This window comes from Scyliorhinus canicula, chromosome 19 (assembly GCF_902713615.1).
Source record: "Scyliorhinus canicula chromosome 19, sScyCan1.1, whole genome shotgun sequence".
Taxonomy (NCBI): domain Eukaryota; kingdom Metazoa; phylum Chordata; class Chondrichthyes; order Carcharhiniformes; family Scyliorhinidae; genus Scyliorhinus; species Scyliorhinus canicula.
In genome coordinates this window covers 81,190,790-81,215,643 of record NC_052164.1, presented here as the reverse complement: position 1 = coordinate 81,215,643, position 24,854 = coordinate 81,190,790, and the positions used below count along the sequence as shown (strand labels likewise).

The 24,854-nt window shown below is 47.3% G+C and overlaps 1 protein-coding gene across 2 annotated transcripts in view; it reads right to left on the bottom strand.

The window, feature by feature from the left end:
• LOC119954448 (CXADR-like membrane protein) overlaps positions 1–23,105 on the bottom strand; it is a 165,310-nt gene extending 142,205 nt beyond the window's left edge. Inside the window, exon 1 of one of the 2 annotated variants that reach the window (XM_038779667.1) lies at positions 22,623–23,105. In XM_038779667.1, coding sequence (XP_038635595.1) covers positions 22,623–22,659 — 37 coding nt within the window. In that variant the 5' untranslated portion in view covers positions 22,660–23,105. The remainder of the gene's footprint in view (positions 1–22,622) is intronic. The other variant, XM_038779666.1, reaches the window with a different exon arrangement.
• Positions 23,106–24,854: the final 1,749 nt, after the last annotated feature.

The following is a 24,854-nucleotide window of genomic DNA, read 5'->3' as shown; positions in this document are numbered from 1 at the left end:
TCCACGACCTCACCAGGGCTGCCAGGGTAAGTGCCACGAGGGTGCCCCCGGGTCACAACCATCCCCCCCCCCCCCCCCCCCCCCCCCCATGTCCCTCATCACTCACCTCCCCCCTGGGCACGAGGGGGAGGGGAGGACGAGAGTGAGCGGAGGGTGGTTAACAAAGTTGTCACAGACCCACATGAGCACTGCGACCCCCTGGAGAGATGCCATGGTGTAACTGCAACTTTCCCCCCAATCTGTACCAGGCAGCACGGTAGCATTGTGGATAGCACAATCGCTTCACAGCTCCAGGGTCCCAGGTTCGATTCCGGCTTGGGTCACTGTCTGTGTGGCGTCTGCACATCCTCCCTGTGTGTGCGTGGGTTTCCTCCGGGTACTCCAGTTTCCTCCCACAGTCCAAAGATGTGCAGGTTAGGTGGATTGGCCATGCTAAATTGCCCGTAGTGTCCAAAATTGCCCTTAGTGTTGGGTGGGGTTACTGGGTTATAGGGATAAGGTGGAGGTGTTGGCCTTGGGTAGGGTGCTCTTTCCAAGAGCCGGTGCAGACTCGATGGGCCGAATGGTCTCCTTCTGCGCTGTAAATTCTATGTAAAAAAATCTGAACGCCTTGATGATACCTGCCGAATTGTGATGATCTATCTATGCCCCCCCCCCCCCCCCCCCCCACCCCAACAGGACAAGGCTGCTCACAACAGCCGGGAGCGCAACAGAACTGGAGGGGGTTCACCCATTACATACCCCCTGACAGTGTTCGAGCAGAGGGCACTGGCCCTCGCTGGGGGATCTGACACCCGGGAGGATGCGCAATGCGAGGTTGGAGGTGCAGAACCAAGTGAGACAACCCTGCATGACAGCCCCCCCCCCCCCCCCCCCCAGACCATCCTCTGTCCCCTCACACTCTGCCCACCGGACCCCCCATCCACTGTCCCCTCACACTCTACCCACTGGACCCCCATCCACTGTCCCCTCACACTCTACCCACTGGACCCCCATCCACTATCCCCTCACACTCTACCCACTGGACCCCCCATCCTCTGTCCCCTCACACTCTACCCACTGGACCCCCCATCCTCTGTCCCCTCACACTCTACCCACCGGACCCCCCATCCTCTGTCCCCTCACACTCTACCCACCAGACCCCCCATCCTCTGTCTCCTCACACTCTACCCACCGGACCCCCCATCCTCTGTCTCCTCACACTCTACCCACTGAACCATCCAACGCCCGGCTGAGCGTGTCTAACTAACTCCGTATTATTCTGTTCCCTAGGGCGTGGTGACGAACGCCCAGGGCCGTCTGCTGCCACACACAGGCGCCCATCCACCATAACCACCGCACCCGGGGCCGCACGCCAGAGGGTGGCAGGAGGTGGGACAGGAGTGCCATCCTCCAAATCCGGGACTCTCGAGCAGGACGTACAGAGGACGGACAGTGACGACTTTCATGGCTGTGCGTTGCCCGAAGGTCGGGCCGTGAGACAGGACAGGACGGAGACCCAGACGCACAAAGGACGGCGACGCAGTCAACTGACTCGCTTGACGCTGAACTATACATGGGCCGCGTGCGCCCTGCGCTGGGACATGACTGGGACCAGGACACTCCTGAATTTCTGATGGACGAGGACCTAGAGCTTGCGGCACTGCTGTCTCCCACACCATCCACCATCCCAGAGACACTCACCTCGGTTGGGCAATTAAGTGATGAGGCTCCTGGGTCACGGTCTGGTGCGCACCACACAGCTGAGCCGGTACAGCAGGTGGAGGTCGGAGCAGCCGAGGGGCTGGACGGTCGGAGGGCAGCCCAGGCCCAGCATTCAGCTGGCTCCCAGACGTTTCCCAGGTTCCTGGATTTACTCGACCCACCTGGACAGCCGATGCATTTTGAAACCCAGGGACACAATGACGGGATGAGAGCCGTCTTCCAGCAATTGCAGACACAGTTAGAGGAGTCAAACCGCGTACAGGAGCAGGGAGTGGTGCCGCTCATGGCAGCCACCCAGGCCGACACCGCACAGGTGGCGTCCGCGGTCGAGGCAATGGGTGAAACGGTTTCGGCCATGGGTCAGGTTCTGCAAGGCATTGGGTTTAATGTGTACGCGTCATCCACGGCCCAGGAGAGGGCTGCCCTCTCACAGGCAGCAATGCGCCAGAGCCAACATGACATTGCCGGCGCGCTACGGGCCCTGGCCGAGTCTCACCAGGCCATGGCCCAGTCCCAGCACGCCATAGCACAGTCCCAGCATGCCATGGCACAGTCCCAGCAGGTCATGGCACAGTCCCAGCAGTCAGTCGTGGAGAGCATCGACCGCCTGACGCACGTGCTGGATGGCGTCGCACACTCACAGGTTGAGGTCGCACAGTCCCTGGCGGGAATGTCTCGCTCCCTGGACTCCATCTCTGCGAACGTTCGGACCCTAGACTGGCAGCGCCAGGTGTCGGTGGGGCGACGGGGCACCTCCCTGCTCGAACCTCCGTCCCACAGTGAGGCCCGGGGGCCACCGGGCTCCCTGAGGGAGGAGGTGGTTCCGGGGCCCGTCCCATTAACTCCATCACGGGACGTCCCTGACCGCTCGGCCTCCCCCTGTCCCATCCCTGGTGCATCGGGTGGGCAGCGGGCAGAGCAGGGTGGCACCACGTCATCCGAAACGCCCGCGGAGCAGCCTGTCCCATCAAGGCCGGGTCGCCCCAGGAAACGAGTGCCGACGGGGAGACATGTCGCGGGGCGTGATTCTCAGCAGTCCGCCTCCACTCCTGCTGTACCATCTGGGGATTCACTTAGACGTAGTGACAGGGCCCGTAAAGCAATGAAGGGGGACACGTAGTAAGTTGGCACGGGTGAAGAGTACAGTTTAGTTGTAGGGGCTAGGGCATCTGTACATAATATTCACCATTAAACTCACTATTGCACCTAACTTGTAAGACTGTCTGATTTTTTCCGTTGCCACGGGGATCGTGATGGTGACCGAGTGTCGCTGGGGTTGACGAGCGGTGTAATTTTGGTGCCGGGTATGCAGTCCTTCCCCCCCCCCCCCCAACAGTCGGACACCGTAGTCCTCGGCACTCCAATGCCAGCTACCCCACGCGGGCACGTGATGGAGTGTCCCTGACGAACTCAGTGACCACCGAGATGGATGGTTCAGCTATTGCCATGAGTCAGACTTTGCCTAACGATTCTGAGCTCACAGCTCATCGCAGAGCGGGTTGTCATCATTCAACATGGCACTGATCACACCCGCTGACACAGCCATCAATGTTGTTTTGCCGCAGAGTGATCTCGAAGTGGAGCAGTGTACACGGAGCGGGGTGCGGGGGGCGGAGGGGGTTGGTGGTGGTGTGAGTTGTGTGCTGTCCGTCTGCACGACTGGCGATGCAGGTGGTAGTGGTAGTGTTCAACGATGCCGTCGCACGTGACGCGTGAATCTTGCAGCCACCAACGCGTCACGTGCCCGCTGTCCTCGCCGGTGCCGTCGTGCAACCAACTGGACATTACGAACACCCGGGTCATGTCTGTGTGCTGCGCCCGACGCATCACCAACCTCCTCCACCTCCTCGTCCTCCCCCTCAATGCTGGCACCACTGCCTGTGGCTTCTCCCTCCGACTCCTCCACCAAGTCATCTCCCCTCTGCATTGCAATGTTGTGCACAACAATGCGAGCGACCCTGTCGGCCTGGTACTACAGGGCCCCGCCGGAGCGGTTCAGGCACCTGAATCTCATTTTCAGAAGACCAAAGCACCACTACACCCCCGGTTGCTGCATGGGCGTCATTGTAAAGGGTCTCCGCGTTGGTCTGAGGCCTCCGTATGGGCGTCATCAGCCAAGACCTCAGTGGATAACCCCTGTTGCCCAGCAACCAGCCCCTCAGCCGGGGGGGCCGTCCCTCAAACATAGCAGGGATGAACGACTGCGCAAGAATGTACGCATCATGCACACTCCCAGGGAACCTTGCGCACACGTGCATGATCTTCATGTCGGGGTCGCATACCACCTGGATGTTCATCGAGTATGTCCCCTTCCTGTTAGTGAACACTTCCATGTTGCCTGCAGGCTGGCGCATGGGGACGTGAACACAATCAATCACTCCCTGGACCATCGGTATCCCAGCCACGTTGGCAAATCCACGGGCGCGTGCTTTGTGATTTGCTCTGTCGTCGGGAAAGATGATGTAGCGGTCGGAGATGGCAAACAGGGCGTCGGTCACACCCCGGATGCACCTGTGCACCGATGCCTGCGATATCCTGGATAGGTCCCCACTCGGAGGCTGGAAGGAGCCGGTAGCATAAAAGTTAAGTGCCACCATTACCTTGACGGCAACCGGGATCGCGTGTCCTCCTCCCGTTCCACGTGGGGCGAGGTGCGACCGTCTCTCTGCTGAACCGGAGTCTCCTCCTGCAGGCGAGGTCCGGCAATGTCTCGAAAGAGATCCGGGCACGGTACACCCCAGGCCTCGATCGTCGCCTCTGGCGCCCTGGCTCCATCAATGTCTCCTCCTCCTCCCCCCATGCTGCTCGACATCAGTGCCCGCATCCTGTACCGTCCTCAGCGTTTGGGGGGGGGTCACTGTTCCCCTCGGCATCCCCCTGGACATACCGGCCATGAGCGCCTGCGGCCAGTACGGCGACGACGGGCCAGTCCGCGGCCATTCCCTCTGCTGCTGCCGCTGCCCCTGCATCCACTGTGGATGTCGCTGTGGATGCTGCTGGATGTCCAACTGCAGTGCAGCGGCCCCAACCACTGCGCTGAACATCGCCGTTCTGTTCGAATACATTATGGTCACCTACAGAAGGGTGGTGGGGGCAGAGAAACAACATGTTAGACGGAGGTTAGTCGGCACCTCGGCAGCCGCCTGCCACGGGATACCTGTGTGTCCCGGTGGCCTGGTCGCGCTGCTGACACACGGCCAGCCTAACCCCTGGTCACTTTCTGTGTCCAACGGGCAGTTAACATTACGTCCTCCTCACCAGTGCGGCAGTGGCCTGTGCCCATCAGCCACAGGGCAACCAGCAGCCGTGTCCTCATCACCGCCCCGATGTTGCATCTGGAGATGGACGACCCACTCCACTCACTCCCTCTCCCCCCTCCCACTACTCCCTCTCCCCCTCCCACTACTCGCTCTCTCCCCCCTCCCAACTACTCGCTCTCTCCCCCTCCCCCACTACTCCATCTCCCCCTCCCACTACTCCCTCTCCCCCCTCCCACTACTCCTTCTCCCCCTCCCACTACTCCCTCTCCCCCCCCACTACTCCCTCTCCTCCCCACCGCTACTCCCTCTCCCCCCTCCCACTACTCCTTCTCCCCCTCCCACTACTCCCTCTCCCCCCACCACTACTCCCTCTCCCCCCCTCCCACTACTCCTTCTCCCCCTCCCACTACTCCCTCTCCCCCTCCCACTACTCGCTCTCTCCCCCTCCCCAACTACTCGCTCTCCTCCCCCTCCCCCACTACTCCATCTCCCCCTCCCACTACTCCCTCTCCCCCCCACTACTCCCCTCTCCCCCTCCCACTACTCCCTCTCCCCCTCCCACTACTCCATCTCCCCCCCCTCCCACTACTCACTCTCTCCCCCCCACTACTCCCCCTCTCCCCTACTTGCTCTCTCCCCCCTCCCACTACTCGCTCTCTCCCCCCTCCCACTACTCGCTCTCTCCCCCCCTCCCACTACTCGCTCTCTCCCCCCCTCCCACTACTCGCTCTCTCCCCCCCCTCCCACGACTCGCTCTCTCCCCCCCCCCCCCTCCCATTACTCGCTCTCTCCCCGCGCCCCACTGGCCGCTGCGTTCTGGGGAATGCCTTCCCCAGTTTTCGAAGACTCCGGGAGGGTCCGCTCACCTCCTCACTGTGCGTCAGCCAGCACGATTGGCTGATGACTTTAAAAAGCAGGTGTGGACGGCAACGGCGTGACCTGGGGTCACGATGTCGGGACTTCGGCCCATCCTGGCCAGAGAATAGGGGGGGGTTCCGGAGAATCGCCATTTTGGGTGCATCGGGCGATTCTCCGGGTTTTGGTGCGCGGAACAAGACGGAACAGATTTGGCCATTTGGGAGAATAGCAGGAGCGCTTCGGACCGGCGCCGTGTGAAAAACTGGCGCGGCCCGCTATTCTCCCTACCGGCGTGACATCGGAGAATCGTGCTCCTGATGTTTGCCGACAACCACACAGAAATCAATGTCTAACTTATTGACTGTTGTCTTTATTAATTGTTCATATTGTAAATTTTAATTGTTAATGTTATACGGTGTTTCATTGCAGGAACCTCTGAGATAAAGCGGAAGGAAAGTGTTGTGGATACATTTTGTTCCTAGTTGGAACAAGGTCACTTTGAGCGTCCAATCACGTGACATATTGATGACATCATTGGTCATTTGCACGGCAAACGGTCAGTCTATACTAACAGCCTGTAGAGTAATCACCTTTCCAATAAAGCTCTTGTTTGTTGGTGCGGCACGGTGGCACAGTGTTTAGTACTGCTGCCTCACATTGCCGATAACCCGGAATTGATCCTGGCCCTTGATCGTTGTCCATGTGGAGTTTGCACATTCTCCCTGTGTCTGCGTGGATTTCACCCCCACAACCCAAAGATGGGCAGTAGGAGGACTGACCATGCTAAATTGCCTCTCAATTGGAAAAACATAATTTGGTATTCTAAATTTATTTTTTTTAAACTTGTTTGTTTGTACCTTTGTGATCTGCAGGCCTATCTTTTAAAACTACTACACCTGGTATTATGTGAGGAAAGGGCATCATGGCTTGCAAATCTGTACAAAGGACTCACAAAACACAAGGCAATTACAACAATTAAAACAAATTAGCTTTGGATGATGACATGTACATTTCAGCATTGAATGCTTGAAGAAAAATGGAAATGCTGATATTAGATTGGCATTACTGGAAAAATGGAAATGTGGAAGGCGCTCTGACTGTACTTGAGCTACGCCATAGTTAATTTGAGAAAACCTAAAGCAGAAAGTTGGCACAGAGAAGAAAACATTTCATTTCCTCTCATTGCATCAGCTCATCTTGATGTATACACACAAGGAAATTAGTACAACCTAATTGGGTCCATTTGTGGCTAGCTTCCAGCCCCCATCTGTTGAAGCCTGGCATACTTTAGAAGCAGCTGATCTGTTTATAAAAGAGCTACAGGGACCAATTTTCTTCTGATTGCACTCAGTCCCAGATAAAAGGGACATGGACCCATAACACCAGGTCACTATCCTCTTGTGTTCCGCTCATGGATTTCCTGGGGAATGGTGTAGGGGGTGGAATAGAAAGACCCATGAGGCTGAAGCAAGGTTATTCCATATGAACGTGACAGAAGAAGGGAGCCTCCAACTTTGCCCTCAAATCCTGTCAGATCGGAGGTATTGTGCACTGGTTCAATTCCACAGAGAGTCCAACAAATTGAACTGCCCATTGTTGGAACCAACAATTCTACGGACACGTGCTTGTAGGATTAGAATAGCGGTTTTAATATACTCACAACAGAGCCAGCCGGTTAGCCATTGAACTTTTGGTGAACTGGCCGGCTGACCATGTGACACTGAGCTTTTATACAGGAGCTTCCGGGGGACAGGTAGTGCAACTGCACTTACAATACAGACACATGTATATACAGATTACAATCCGGTGTGGATCACATTCACCACACCCATGAGCCCTGCTTCAGTGCTAGCCCATTGGACGCAAATGAGGCCTCCAACATCAAAATGGCTCAGGCCACTTACTGGTTACATGGAGCAGAAGATGCAATATCTCCGCCTACTGCCTGATGTTTACCAACAACGAACACTGTCTGTTGAATTTCCTTGTTGCTGTTTCAACACTGTTTGTTGAATCTTTTCATGACTGTGGATTAACAAGGCACCTTTAATAGCTAAAATGGTAAATGCACTACGTGAGATTGCACTAAGCGATGTAAACAGGGAAATGCCTTTTGTTTACTGAGTTACACATTCTCACTCCAGGATGAACATACTACAAGCATTGTAGAATTTGGAAATTTTGCTTGTTAATCGTTATCCAGCAATGTTTAAGCAAAGTACACATATGTGAACACTGCTGGAGGATAAAGTTGAGTTTAACTCTGATGTAGTCACACACACACATGCACATACAGTAGAGCAGACCACTGATAGTCTCTGTTCATACTAGCAGATGAGCAGGCAGCACGGTGGCCTAGTGGTTAGCACAACCGCCTCACGGCGCTGAGGTCCCAGGTTCAATCCTGGTTCTGGGTCACTGTCCGTGTGGAGTTTGCACATTCTCCCCGTGTCTGCGTGGGTTTCGCCCCCACAACCCAAAAATGTGCAGAGTAGGTGGATTGGCCACGCTAAATTGCCCCTTAATTGGAAAAAATAATTGGGTAATCTAAATTTATAAAAAAAAAAATACTAGCAGATGAGTTTATGTTTATACTGGCACATGGGTCCATGTGTGGTTCCACAGTAGATGTCAGCAGCTACCTTGGTACTGTTGTGTTATGCTGCTTCGGATAACACAGGCTGCTACTTGGTGCAGTCTTAACAAAAGGATGCTCCAGACTCTGAAATGAGTTCAATGAGTTTATTGAACTATTAACACAGTTCTCAAATGAGTTCGACTCTGCTAATCTAACTGTAGTAACTCAGTCTCTCTGTACCAGCTTACTCTAAGCCACGTGCTGGGGTGTGATGCTGCTGATCAACCTTGTCTGACTCTCGAGATGTCTGTCTGTGGAAAGAGGCAGGGTGTGAGTGCCTCATCCCTTTTATAGTGTTTATGTCATGCCCCCTTGTGGTGATGCCACCTCTGAGTGTCCTGACTGCGCATTGGTTGTGTCCTATTCTGAGTGCTCATTGGTTGCATGTTTGCATATCATGACAGGTACCTCATGCAACTAGAAGGGATTTGAGGGGAAACTTGGTTATGCATAATATAAATACTGGATTATTACATAATTACCTGACAAAGAATGTTGAGAGGTATCTAATAACTTGACACATGGAGCAGCATGGACCTCCTCTGGTGTTATTTCTTCAGCTGATTTTTATCTACTATATATGACTTCCCTGCCACTTTCTACATAAATAATAATGTTGCAGCATTCCTTTTATGTTTTCTTTTTGTAAACTTCCTTGATTGATTGATCATATGCAAAACATTTCTGGAATGTTAACAAGCATAACCATAACCTCAAAACAGAAACTATTTATATTTAAGGGTCACTAAGTATAGAAATGTGTTTCTCATTGACTAAATGCAGCAGAACAGGAATTATGGTTCCATCTGGTATTTCAACATTAAATGGCTGATTCTCGTATGGGTTTTCCCTATATTACTGCAGTTAGGTTGCCTTTGATCACAGGTTTAACTTCGGGTAGCACGGACAATGGAAATCACAAAGCAAACTTTGAAAAATATACTCCGCTTTCTGCAACATTTTAAGAAAGGGTAATGAACTAGCCAAAAGTCACCATTGTCCCAGATGAGGATAAGATGCTTTTCCCCTTTGAGGAGAAGAGCAGACTGGTGTTGATTTAACCGGAGGATCACCACACCTCAAGCGCGGAGCAATGTTGAGAAGGCGGAGCCTTCATGAATAACCTCAGCCGGTACGGGCATTGAACCCACGCTGATGGCCTTGCTCTGCATCACAAACCAGCTGTCCAGCTAACCGGCTCACTGACTAAAAGCCTAGCCTCTTTTGTTTAAGTGATGTCCCCTAATCCAGGAATTCCCAACCAGCAGAAATAGTTTCATCCTATTTACCCTATCCGTTCCCCTCAGTATCCAAAGACTTCAATCAAATAACAATTTAACCTTCTAAACTCCAGTAATGTCATCATATTTTGTGTGGTTTTTTTTTCTTATAATTGAGCACAGCGGTTCATCTCAGCAGGCCGGGATTGCTTTTCAGCTCAAGGATGGCACGAGTAATTTAATTTCACCGGTAACCAATTAGGGTAATGATAAATTCAAACTATTTCAATCGGATACCACCATATATCATTTGTGAAAAAAGTACAGTGGAAAAGAGTCCAAATATTCCACACATAATTAGCGGCTAGTCTGAGCTTTGAGGCCTAGAAATGAGGGGGATGGGACAATTGGGCGCGGCCGTTTTGGCGCGGCCGTTTGGACGCAGCCGTTTGGGCGCCATGGGACAATTGGGCGCAGCCAATTTGGCGCGGCCGTTTGGGCGCAGACGACAGAAAACCTTAAATTAGTTCATTTAGTTTAGTTAATTTGGTGATTATGAGCAAGGCTCCTCAAGTACTCAAATTTTCAAGTACTAAATATATAAAAAGATGGTGATAGAACGCACCAGCACCCAACTCAACGCACCCGCACCAGCAGCCAACTCAACTGAGGCTAATTCACAAATAAAGAAATGTTATTTTGGTGCCAAAACGTCAATAATGCCAATATATAACGCCAATATATAAACAGATGGTGATAGAACGCACCAGCACCTAACTCAACGCACCCGCACCAGCCAACTCAACTGAGGCTAATTCACAAATAAAGAAATGTTATTTTGGCGCCAAAACGTCCGGCGCCAAAACAGCCGGCGCCAAAACAGCCGGTGCCAAAACGGTTGGCGCCAAAACGGCCGTGCCAAAACGGCCGCGCCCAAATGGCTGCGCCAAAAAGTACCTAACCCGAAATGAGGGTCTAAACATAGCAGATTGTTCAGAAAATTTATTTACAATTTTATTGTATAAAAACGAGATAATGTTTCAAAATTCTTTACTTCTCCATCTGACAGTTTTAATGAAATATAATAAATTTGTTAGCTTGCTTGTGTGGTCTTCATATCTAACGTTTGTTGGATTTTTGTTCCCACAAGGGTGAATGTGTCAGTTCTGGGATTAAAACACTTTCCATTGGGCATTCCCAGGTCAGCAATTTCATGGGCCTGAAATAGAATAATCCTCTAATTGGAGTGCCCTCACATTGCAGGCCATATTCCCTGATTCAATGAGGATACTTTTCATGGAATTGATAAAATAGATGTTATTGATTCAGTTGCCTATTTTACATCTTCCCCGGTATTTATTTCCTTTGACTTCAACTAAAATGAGAGGAATATGAAGAAAAGAGAGATACTTGCGCTTAAATATGGTGCATTGCCGTTTCCTGAGGTCAGCCCAAAATGGTTCTCAATCAATAAATTACTTTTCGATTGTGGTTGAATGAACATGGGAACTGACTTTGCATTCATTAGGATCCCACCAAGAAACGTGAAGTGAAAGACAAACTAATCCAATATTGGTGGAAGGAATGTTGGCCACAACGTATTTATGTCAATTATGTCACTTTTGATGTCAATGGTTATGGTTTATAACTGTACCTGCAGAAGAAGTTGGTAGGGGGGAAATTGCATCCTATGTCTTAGAGCTATATCCATACTCAACCAGTCCAAAGGACTTTGGAAAGAACATCCATTATTCACAGATTAGTAGTATATGTAAGCGGATCTTCCCATTTTATCGGATCGGCATTATTCAGAAATCTGCTGAAACATTCAAACCAGATTTTCACAGGGACCCTGGCATCAACAATGGTTTCTGCATCCAAGAGCATATGGGTTTAACATGGGATAAATACTCAAGGAGGAGTTGGGAAAGAGTTATTTAGTCATTGTGTTTAGAATGTTAAAATGACTGGGCAACTTAATAGTCCGATTACAAGAAATAAGTTACACGCTGCATGGTATCCAATAGTGTCTTCCATAGCTGAAAGTCATTCAAGCAGAATCACTTTGGGTTTTGTCTTTCATCCATTAGACATCTTTGGAAACCACGTCTGCTGACTCAGCAGAAATTACAGCTGTGGATTGTTCAGAAGAATGCAATTTTACATGTGGCATACGGTCCCAGGATAGCCCGCATTTCACATATCCTGTTTTTGTCATTTTTGTTTCCAAGTACACAGTGTACGAGATTTAAAAAGCCAACTAGGCTGGTTTGTGGTGAAGTACATCAAGGGCACTTTTTGGCTTATTGTCCATTGAGTCAGCCAATGTTGTTAGCTGTGACAAATAAATACCGTCAAACTCTAGCCTCAATTATGGATGTACATGTTTGGAGCTATGCTAAACGGCCAGGCAACTGACCTGACTGCTGGTGTGCTGATAGCACAATGACCACCAGCTATGGAGTGCTCTCACAAAATAGGTTATGTTCAGGATCTGATAAATTTGTGAATTGAAGAGGGATGCAGGGATTATCTGAATGAAAAATAATTATTTTTATTTTGGTCTTGAAGTTTGGGAACTGTTGGCACATTTATTGCTCTGGCAATGGTGTGACTATATCGCCGTTCCCTTTCTGTCCCGGATTCCAACACCATCCCTACAGCATAGTGAGTGTATCAACACCACATGGACTGCAGTGATTCAAGGAAGCAGTTCACCACCACCTTCTCAAGGGAAGTTAGGGATGAGCAATAAACACTGACCTAACCAGCCACACCCACATCCCACAAATAATAAAAGCAAAAAATAAGGTGCAGTAAAGTAAGTGCATAAAACAGGAAGATAACTCACTGGAGATAGAGAATACAACAGATGCAGTCTGAAAGCTTTGGGTTACACAAAACTGGGAATAATAATGAACTCCTCAACCACAGCTAATCAAAAAAAACTGTCTGACTTAGTTGAAAGGACCACAGCCAGATGTGTAGAATATCAAAGGAAGGTTTATTTACTCAAGAAAGAAATGACAGATAATCCATGAAACAGCTGACTTCTAGACATTAACTCAGCAAGTCAAAGGCAAAGTATATCATTTTAGAAAATCTACTGATTAATGTTTCTTTGGTTTCCAGTGTATGAGTTCTTCCATGTTTTGCCATGGCACCTTTTAGCTTAAATGTAGCTTAAATGTAAGCAAGTCAGGACAAACACCCCCAAATTACCTTTCTGTCTGTACAATTATAATATAATTTTCAGATCTCTAAATGATTCACTTACCTCCAGTAGGAACAAAAATTCACTGAACTAAGCAGAGATGAGAGTAAAGAGCATGTAAGCCAATTTCTGTCTGGCCTCTTGCTTTGATCTCTCTCTCGCTCTTTTTCTCTTTCACAAACGTTTACAATTCCTTGTGATTGTCTGATATATGTCGGGCTCAGGACTTTATAAATAACATAATTATTAATTCCAGATTACCTCCATTATTTGAATAAACTTCATCTTGTAAACTAACAATCAGCATGGAAGCCTTATTAGTACAAACACCCTGCATTTGGTACTTCCAGAGCCCTATCGAATCACTAAATCACTTTTGAGGTGAATCTACTGATTGATAGGGTTGAAAGGCTTGCTGACTGACAAAGTATAGAAACTGCTAGATGAGAAAAAAATGAGGAGAGTTGCCCTGTTTGGCACTCGAGGCTATCTAGCTCATATAACACCAGATAGTAAAGCAAACCATCAGAAAATTCTGGAGAAGGAAGTGGTTTTAACGCATGTTGTCATTATGGTATAACCCAGCTGCAAGTGTCCTTATGGATGACATAGATATGCAGCTGGGTCTGTGCTCAGTTAGATTCCTGTAGGTATGTCAGAGACTGTGGTATGATTGGCAGTATAAAGACAGGTACAGGCGATTCATTATCTCCTGATTTTCCTGGTATTCCTCCTTTCAATCTGTATAATTTATCTTTCATTCTGTACCCCTTGAACCATGAATCCCACAAACAGACTTTGAAAATTAACTCCCATCACTGGTTTGAACTTCACTAGGTGCTGGGGACAAATGTTCAATTAGATGCATTGAAGCTCTGAGATTCTGTGAAAGTCTGCATTTTAAAAGCTTGTGGCCAACCAGGCACCTTTGCTCATTCATCAATTCCAGAATTCTGAGCCAATTAAATGTATATGAAGAATGGGTTGTGGTGTTCTGCAGCACACATCTGGCCTGGAATTAATAATATCTGGTTGTTATGCTGCTGGATACAATGGATGGGTAACCAACTACCTGCTCACAATTTTTTTGAATTAACCATAAGAACCACACATACCGTTTAATATTCTTTTCAAAATACTAGTGAAACATTAGCTTAGCTACAGGCATGCTAATTGATGCTTTTTTGACTATTTCCACTCAGAGGGGATCACTAGGGAAGGACGTAAGGCATGGCCCATGTTAGTCATTTTGACCTAGATTGTCTGCATCGGCTGCTATGTAATGTGGGCAGGAGAGTTATGAGAAGGTTGCAATTTTTCTGTCATTACTTAAGTTTTCAATATTTCAGGTTTACACTGTAATTGGTTGCATCAAAAAGTCATCCTTTAACAATTCAGGAATGTACCAGTGTTCCTTAAACCCAATGGCATCTGTTTTAACACCAACCCCCTCTTCTCAACGGGAAGGAGAGGATTGGGAAAGGGTTAAGATATCAGAATTGAACTAGCCTGACCTCAGCCTGATCCCATTCCTTTCCACTGTAATATTTCTGGCAGCTATTTGGGCCCTGAATGAGGCTCATGCCAAACCCAGACAGGAGATGGTTGCCCTGTGTCAGTCCAATGATGCCATCAGCTGGTTCCTCACCTCATCTCTCACCCCACCAACTACTGACCGCTGGGGACAGTTCCCATTGGTCTCCAGCTGGGGCCTCCTGCCACAAAACCTCTGCCCTTGCGTCTTGGCCAGACAGTCAAACTGCTTGGAGTCTATCTATTATTATTTAAAGGAGCTACTGAAATGAAATGAAAATCGCTTATTGTCACGAGTAGGCTTCAAATGAAGTTACTGTGAAAAGCCCCTAGTCGCCACATTCAGGCGCCTGTTCGGGGAGGCTGTTACGGGAATCGAACCGTGCTGCTGGCTTGCCTTGGTCTGCTTTCAAAGCCAGCGATTTGCCCTGTGAGCTAAACAGCCCCTTAATACTACTGCCATTAATATCAGCAGTGTCTCTATGCTTTGTCCATTATTGGGCTCCACTTCACCTTTCCCACTTCCCCATTCATGACAAGGTTAATGTTGCTGAGGCAAAAATGATAGATAATATATTGTTTGATGCATTCCAGCCATTCCATTTAATTAGAATATGTTGGCTCATATTTAGGAGGTGCATTGTACATCAGGGTTTCAAACTTTGTGTGTGTAAACATTTCCCAATTTTGTTCTAGAAAGGTCCACCTCTAATTTTTAGACTAAACCCCCATGGCACTAAACTCTTCAGCTTTCAGAAATAGTCTTTATCTGTCTACCCTATCTATTCCTCTTGGTATTTTGAAAACTCTTCAATCAAATAATGTGTTAACCTTCCAACTCCAGACAATTAAACCGTAGCTTGTGTAATTGCTCCTTGTAATTTAACGCTTAAAAATCCAGATATATAATTCTGGTAAATCTACACTGCACTTCCTCCAAAATTAATAATCTTTCCTAAGGTGCAGGACTGCTCTCAGTGCTTCAGGAACGCCTTTTCAAACTCATACAGATAACATTAGTAAATGTTTCCCTATTAACTCATGTAATCGCCTCTTCAATATATTCAATCAGATTTTACCAATCCTTTACAAAACTATGCTGGCTGACTCTGATCAGCTGAAAATGTTCAAGGTGTTCAGTCACTCTATCTAATGATAGAATTGCATAGTTTCATGACCACAGATGTTAGGTTAATTAGTATAATTCCCTGGTTTCCCTTCAGTGCACTTCCAGTCAGAAATGTAGGTGTACAGATTTTGGGTGACTACTGAGCAGTGACCAAGATTAACCTTTCATAATGTTCTCTCTCCAATTCAGGGGCACTTGAGAACTGATGTAGAGAACGTATCCCCATCCAATTAAGATCAAATAGCTCAACACAGTGTCAGAAATAAACTTGGTTCAAGTAGATATCAAGGTTTATTAGACAATAAAGACAAATACTTAGGGCGAGATTCTCCCAAAACGGGAGAAATCGTAAGGCTGGCGTCAAACCCGGGCGGGTTTGACGCCAGCGCGCCCCTTCCCGACCGGGAACCGATTCTGGTCCCCGGTCGGGGCTAGCATCCCGACGCCGTAAGCTCCGGCATCACGGGCTTAACGAATTTCGTTAAGCCCGCTTGCCCGAGTTAGCGCCGGCTGACGCGTCATATGACGTCAGCCGCGCATGCGCGGATTGGAAGACTCCAACCCGCGCATGCGCGGATGACGTCATCGCGTATTTGCGCGAAACCCGCGCATGCGCGGGCCGGGTTGCCCCTCAGCCGCCCCACGAATGGATACTGCGGGGCGGCGGAAGGAGAAAGAGTGCCCACCGATCGCGGGCCCATGGCACCCTTGGCACGGCCGTGGTACTGCCATGCCAATCGGTGCCATGGTTATAAAAAGCGAGTTTGTGACGCCGTTTTTACGAACGGCCAGACCAGGTGTGTTTGCCGTTCGTAAAAACGGCGTAAAGGGCTGGGACTTCGGCCCATCGAACAGCTGTGAATCGCTGCCGGCCGTAAAAAAACGGCGGCAGCGATTCGGGTCGGGAGTTGGGCGGGGGGTGGGGGAGAATAGCGGGAGGGCGGGAAAAATGTCGGGAAGGCCCTCCCGCTATTCTCCGACCCGTCGTGGGGGTCGGAGAATTTCGCCCTTAGTATTCCACTAGTTGAGGCATGGTATGATATACTGGGCGTCACGGTGGCACAGTGGTTGGCGCTGTTGCTTCACGGCACCGAGGACCTGGATTTGATTCCCGGCTTGGCTTACTGTCTGCACGTTCTCCCCGTGTCTGCGTGGGTTTCCTCCAGGTGCTCTGGTTTCCTCAAGTCCCAAAAGACGTGCTTGTTAGGTGAATTGGACACTCTGAATTCTCCTCAGTGTATCAGAACAGGTGCCGTAATGTGGCGACTAGGGGGTTTTCACAGTGACTTCATTTCAGTGTTAATGTAAGCCTACTTGTGACACTATTAAAGATTATTATTATTAAGATATGGATGAGGCTCACTGAGCCATTAGATACGCACACAGTGCTGATAGGGAGGGAGTTCCAAGATTTTGTGAGGATTGGTGAAATATTTCCAAGTCAGGATGGTGTGGAGTGGAACTTCCATGCGTCTGCTGCCCTTGTCCTTCCAGATGGTAGTGGTCATGGGTTTGGAAGATACTAAGGAGCCTTGGGGAGTTCCTGCAGTGCATTGTTGGAGATGCACTCAACCAACGAAAATGGAGAGGATTCCATCACAATCCTGCCTTGTGCCTTGCAGATAGTGGACACGGTTTGGGGACTCAAGAGGTGAATTACTCACCTCAGGATTCCCTGCCTATGACCTGCTCTTGTTGCCACAGTATTTATATGACTCGTCTGGTTCAGTTTCTAATCAATGGTAACCCCAGGATGTTAACAGTGCTTCTGAAGTAACAAAATTCAAAGGAGTAGTATTCCTTCATTTTTCATAATTGAACTTATTTTGCACTGGGACCCATATTCTGCCATGCAAAAATCTATAACATTTTCATGCCTGTAATCAACCAGTTCATTGCTGTAACATCCAGGTTTGGGCTAATAAGTGACAAATAACATATGCGCCACACAAGCGCCAAGCAAAAACTATTTCCAATAAGAGGGAGTTGAAACATCTCCCCATGACATTCAATGACATTACCATGGCAAAATCCCTCAGCATCAATCTTTTTGAGGAGCGCCATTTACCTACAACTCAACTTCCGCAAACGCAGACATGTCCAGGTTATTCCTCAGATTTATTATGTGGTGCATAACTCACCTTTTTATTCCCCTAAAGGTTTTCCACCATGTACAAGGCACAAGGCAGGAGTGTGATGGAACATCACACATGCCCGATAAGTGTAGCTGCAAACAAAAACTCAAGAAACCTGATCTAGGACAAAGTCATCCACTTGATCTGCGCTGGGACACAGGTAATGTGTACTCTCCACAGGATGCATTGCAACAACTTGCAACAGTACTTTTAAAACCACAAACAACATAACCTAGCAGGGCACCCATGTGCAAACCTCCAGATTTCCACACCATCCTGACTTGGGTGTATATCACGATACATTCATCGTCGCTGGGTCCAAATCCAGGAGCTCCTCTCGAACAACTGTGAGATTACCTTCAACACGGGGACTATAGTTGTTCAAGAGGTCCCACCACCACCACGTTCGAAACAGCAACTGATTATGGGCAAAAGATGCTGGTTTAATAGCACACATTTCCCAAGAATGCATGAAAAACATTGAACTGTATGCAGGATAAAACTCCTGCTGGCCTTTGAGAGCCACCATTTCATGTGTGGACTGATTGAATGAAACACAACTGCATGATCTCAGATGCTAAAATCCTCACCTCATTTCCTGCCCATCCACCACACAATGATTGATGTTATAGGATCACATTCACATCCATCACACTGGGGATCTAAAGACTGACTGGAGTAAGAAGGATCAAGTGGGTTAGTTAACTGACTCTCTAATTATTTTAATATAACAGAGGACCTATCCTTTATTAGCACTTTTGCTTCTTCAACACTTCAGAACAGAAAACAACGCTTTATCATTTCAACATTGTTCTGCTTAATGTACATATGTGACCAAAGTATAGGCAATAGATTAGAAACATGAATATTTTCTCAGATACCTTTTTATTAATTTGTGGGTTGTGAGTATCACTGGCAAGGCCAGCACCTATTGCCAATCCATAATTGCCCTCAAGAAGGTGATGGTGAGCCACCTTCTCACACCGCTGAAGTCCATATGGTGTAGGTGTACACATTGTGCTGTTAGGGAGGGATTTCCTGGATTTTTACACAGTTACAGTGAAGGAATGATGATACAGTTCCAAAGCAGGATGGTGTGAGTTGGAGTGCAATGTGGTGGAGTTCCCATACACTTACTGTCCATGTTCTTCCAGGTCATGGAGGTCACAGGTTTAGACGGTGCTATGGAATTGTTGTTGCAGTGTATCTTGTAGATAACATACAGTTCAGTCACAGTGAATCTGTGGCAGAGGAAGTGAATGCTTTAAATGGCAGATCACACGATTTTATCCTGGGAGGAGCTCAGTTTCTTGAATGCTATTGGAGCTGCATTCATGCAGGCAAGTGGAGAGTATCCCATTGTACTCCTGACTTGTGCCACATAGATGGTGGGCAGGCTTGGAGTTAAGGTGCAAGCTACTCACGGCAGAATTCCCAAATGCTAACCTGCCCTATTAGTCTTAATGTTTATATGTCTTGTCCAGTTCAGTTTCTATGATGACCCTGCAGGATATTGGCGGGTGATTCAGAAATTGAATGTAAATGGGGAGCTTGTTCAATTCACTTTTAATGGAGATGGCCATTGCCTGATACTTGTGCAGTGCAATTGCTACTTGTCACTTATCAGCCCAAGTTTTAATGTTGACCAGGTCTTTGGCAGCACGGTGGCACAGTGATTAGCACTGCTGCCTCACAGTTCCAGGGACCTGGGTTCAATTCCGGCCTCGGGTGATTGTGTGGATTTTGCACTTTCTCCCCGTGTCTTTGTGGGTTTCCTCCGGTTCCCCGGTTTCCTCCCACAGTGCAAAGATGTGCAAGTTAGGTGGATTGGCAATGCTAAATTGCCCCTTAGTGTCCAAAAGGTTAGGTGGGGTTACTGGGTGACGGAGATAGGGTGGAGGCGTGGGGTTAAGTAGGATGCTCTTTCCAAGGGCCGGTGCAGACTAGATGGGCCAAATAGCCTCCTTCTGCACTGTAAATTCTATGATTCTCTGTATGCAGGAATGGACTGCTTCAGTATCTGAAGAGTTGTAAATGGTACTTAACATTTCGCAATCATCAGTGATCATCCCACTCTGACCTTATGATCGAGGAAAGGTCATTGATGAAGCAGTTGATGATTGGTGGCACTAAGACATTATCCTGATATATGAGGCTGAGGTGCTTGGTCTCCAATAACTACAACCACCTTCCTTTGTGTTAGGAATAGCTCCAACAGTGAAGAGTTTCCCATTTATTCCCCATGACTTAAATTTTGCTTGAGCTCCTTGATTTCTTTATTTAAATAATTTTAGAGTACCCAAATCTTTTTTTTTTCCAATTAAGGGGCAATTTAACATGGTCAACCCATCTGCTTTGCACATCTTTGGGTTGTTTTTTAAATTTAGAGTATTCAATTCTCTTTTTACCAATTAAGGGATAATTTAGCGTGGCCAATTCACCTACCCTGCACATCTTTTTGGGTTGTGGGAGTGAGATCCACGCAGACTCAGGGAGAATGTGCAAACTCCACACGGTCAGTGACCCAGGGCCGGAATCGAACCTGGGTCCTCGGCGCCATGAGGCAGCAGTGCTAATCACTGTGCCACCTTGCCGCCCCTTGTTGAGCTCCTTGGTGCCACATTCGGTCAAATATTGTCTTGCTATCAAGGATAAACATGCATTTTAGCAAATTTGGGAAAGAATTTTGTTCAAGTAACTAAAATACATTCCAATAATTGATTGATCAAAGACTTTTACGCGAAAGCAGCATGAATATTATATTCCAGAATGGATCTTATGTGACAGACAAAAATTGAACTTTTATGTGGTCCAAATAAAACCAAAGCGGTGGTTCATTTGAGAGATAAAAGTAAACATTGATCACTCCCGAATATATTTTGTTTAGATGTAAACTGCAGCACTTTTACAAAAGCTGCTTTGCGCACTAACAATGTAGGGACTTGCCTAAGATAGCCCTTCACTCAGTTTGTGTTAATGCATCAAAATCATTGATTTCAAGACTTTTATCCCACTTTCCAATTCCCTCTGTAGCCTCCCATTTCTCCAGATCACCTTTAGTCCTTTGACTCAGCTCTCATCCTCTTCGGCTAACTCTGGCCTGTTATGGGTTCCCATTAGCACTTTGGAGTTTTCTCCCTGAAGCCCTCCACCTTGCTGGATCTCCCTTCGCCTTCAGAGCCCATATCAAAACCTATCTCTGCAAACATATCTTTCATAACTCTTCCAATTCCTGCTTTGCGACTGTTCTCATCTGATCCTTTTCCCACCCACTCATCAACCCTCCCAATCCTTTGGGATATTTTGACATGTTAAAGGTGAAATTGAAGTCTGGGTTGTTGTTGATGTTGAGATAACAGTGTAAGGGAATGCTGTTTTATTGATTTAACATTAGTGCAAATTCTAAAGTTTGTAGAGGCACATTTTTAGAGAATATTTTATTGAGGCATTTATTATTTTAACATTTTAACATTTTAAACAACAATAAAAAGATCCAATATATGCAAAAAAAAACTCAATAACATACCCAGCTCCCCTCAGCCCTAAACCCTAACTACCCATACATTAAATTCCTTCCCGTTATTCGTCACTTCCATGCCTCCCCCCGCCTCCTGCTGATGGTCAATTCTACTTGAAGAAGTTGATGACTGGCTGCCGCCTCCGAGCAAACCCCTGTAATGAACTCCTTAAGGCGAACTTAATTTTCTCTAGCCTAAGAAACCCTGCCATGTCACTGACCCAAACCGGAAGAGGCACTTAAGCAATGCTTCAAAAGCACTGAAGAGTAAATACCAACAAAATAAATCTTTAGAAATGATAAAAACAACAAATTAGCACTACAGAAGCAGAGTGCAGTGAGTTTTTAATTATGCCTTGGAAATATCCATACTAATGCAAAGCACACCGAAAAATAAAAAGCAAACTTATTCACAGTTTTTTGCAATACTAGTTGACTTCGAATTGATACAGAGGAAATAACATGATAAAAGCAAATTTATCCCTTTTTAAGACAACTTGGCATTCTGGTATTAACACAAAGCAAACTTGTTTAGCTTCAAGCAACTGTGCTTTGAATGAGTCTTTCAAAAACAACAAGTTGATCTTGACGTGGTTGACATGCTTTCAAGTCCCTTGGTCTCATAGGATGGTGCAGGGACAGCATGCAGGGTCAGGACAGCTCACAGTGCTGCAAACCATCTCTCAAGTGGCTCACACCCAAGTGCCACAGACTCACGCGCCAGGTCAAGGACTTGGTCTCGCTCCAGTTGCCTCATGACTGCAGAGGCCCTGAGGCCATACGAAGAGGCAGACCATCAAATACTCAGTGATGAGCAGTCACTCACAAAAAAGTCAAGCAATATTAATCTTTCCTTCAACGTTCAACTGTTTTCTTTTCAAATAAACTTTATCCTCCTCACATTCATTAACCCAGTCTGCCTTTTTTTTTACTTTGGTCTGGAAACTGTTAATCTAACAGCCCACATCTGTTTCCAATATGGGTCGAGTTACATCTTTTGGAAACAAGGCTGCTTTTTACTTAGTCAATTGCCTGAAAAAAGTTTTAAACTAAGCTAAAAAAGACTTTGAGGCAATTATATACACAACAGCATCACCTAATTAATGTATATATGGCACATTGTCAAGAGTACAATGTACGGATTTGTTAATCTTAAAAAGATACTACGAAGAGCTTCAGTAAACTGTAACAAAATCCCCAAAAGAAGCATATTTCACAAAGTTACACAAGCATTCTCTGAATATAAGAAATTGCATGTAGGTCTCCAAGTCTTAAGCATAAAGTATAAAGTAACCATTAGGCTCCAAAAACTAGACACTGGAACGATCCAAAGAGTTTTATACCAGCTTTTGCACATCAGACTTCTCATTTTGATTCAAGAGGCTGAAAAAAAATACTACTCCGAAGCACTTACCGAACAACAGCACAAAAGTGAGAGAGGACAAAAGCATGGTGGCTTTTAAAAAATCGACACTTAATCCAGAGCTTGATGAGAAACTTTCCTGCTTCTTTCCCTCCACGCCTCCTGATGTTGTGGGACTGGAATGCTGTGACAGACCTGAACACACTAAAACATCAGGAGCAGAAATGCCACTGAGGGATATTTACATCTTTCCAAAGCACAGCAGTGCAACGTGCTCCTTGTCAACCCACGAGTTTATCCCAATTGCCCAGATGTAAAAGTGCAGTGTGCTGGAATCGCCTGTCCAGGGATTTGATGGGACAGGTCCGTTACTTTGGGGGCTGATTGATTGGTTTCAGGGGAGTGAGTGGAGAGGGCAGTGACTGCCCGGGCTGACATTACACGCACTTTCCTATCTGAAAATTGCAGAGAGCGAGCCCCACCACAAGTCTGCAATATTTAAAAAAAGTATAGGGTGTTTCTATTTTTCTCTCTGCCTCAGCTAGCACCACCAGCGAATGATTGCTGGCTGTGAGTGGCTCTGTTGTTGGTCCGATGTTAACTCCAAAGTTCTAAACAAGGATTTTATCTGGACGTTTGAAGCAAAATGATTTCTAAACGAAAACTGACACGGTCAAAGTTAGACCTTAAATCTAAAAGAATCACTTTCGTTTCTACAAACTAATAGAGTTTTATTTACAAAGGTTTTGTCTTTGCTGCCCATCAACAGTCTGATTATGTTCAGTGTCTGTAAATAATTATCCGCCCAGTGTTTTCCATTTGTGTCATTAGGATATCAGCGACGGAGATATTTCCTGCATTGAGCTATTTATCGTCGTGAATGTTGCCAATAAACATAGAAATTATTTATAAAACCAATGTGGAAATGTAATCACCTGGAATCATGGATTTGGTTGAATGCAAACCATAATCTAACGTACAATGTTAAATCCTGATTTTTACCCGCCCCCCCCCCCCAAAAAAAACTTTCAGTAACGTTTTAGAAAATTTAAATCTGTTGTAATTATGTGGAAAGAGAAAAATGTTTGGCAAAGTGTTTCTCCCTTTGTTTACACAACTTAGGGAGTGGGGCCAATGGAACAGCTCTTTCGATAGAGCCAGTACAGGCACCGATGGGCCGAATGTCCCCCTGTGCTTTTTGATTCTATGAAAGCTGGACGCTCATTTCTCAGTCTAGGTTGCAAGTGGAGACGTTATGACACCTTTTCTCCCTTCAAATAATAAATGGCGGTAGAGTTTGGCTCTTCATTTAATCCAATCTTTTGACATCGACAGTGCGCGGAATTTTCGGGAAAAATGTCATTTCGGTGAGAAATGTGTCACGAACCGGGCCGCAATTTTCAGAAGAGTTATTTTTTTCCTCACGTGAAAAACGCCGCGCCTGAGGTGCGAAGCGTCTGATTCGACAACCCCGGGGTCATCTATGCATTTAAACAGCTCCACAGCACTTGTCATTCAAGTCAGGAGGATGGCAATGAGGAAACTTGCTCCTGACTGAGGACATTTGCATCCCTCCCCCCCCCCCCCCCCCCCCCCCCCCTCACCCGAATGCTATGGAGAAGAGGCAGGCAGCAAGGTACCATTGGGTTGGCAGGAGACCATCCAGCAAGATGATAAATCCCACCTGGCAGACAGTCGTAAAACTGGTTAGTATCCCTCACCTGATCAATAATAAACTTTATTAGTGTCATAAGTAGGCTTGCAATAACACTGCAATGAAGTTACTGTGAAAATCCCCAAGTTGCCACACTCCGGCGCTTGTTCGGGTACACTGAGGGAGAATTCAGAATGTCCAATTCACCTAACAGCACGTCTTTCGGGATGTGTGGGAGGAAACCGGAGCACCCGAGGAAACTCACGCAGACACGGGGAGAACATGCAGACTCCGTACAGACAGTGACCCAAGGCGCAAATCGAACCCAGGCCCCTGGCGCTGTGATGCAACAGTGCTAACTACTGTGCCACCGTGCCACCCTCAATAATAATAATAATCTTTATTAGTGTCACAAGTAGGCTGACATCAACAATGCAATGAAGTTACTGTGAGAATCCTCTGGTCGCCACACTATGGCACCTATTCGGGTACAAAGAGAAAATTCAGAATGTCCAATTCACCTAACAAACACATCTTTTGGGACTTAGGGGAGGAAACAGGAGCACCAGGTGGAAACCCATGCAAACACGGGGAGAACGTGCAGACTCCGCTCAGACTGTGACCCAAGG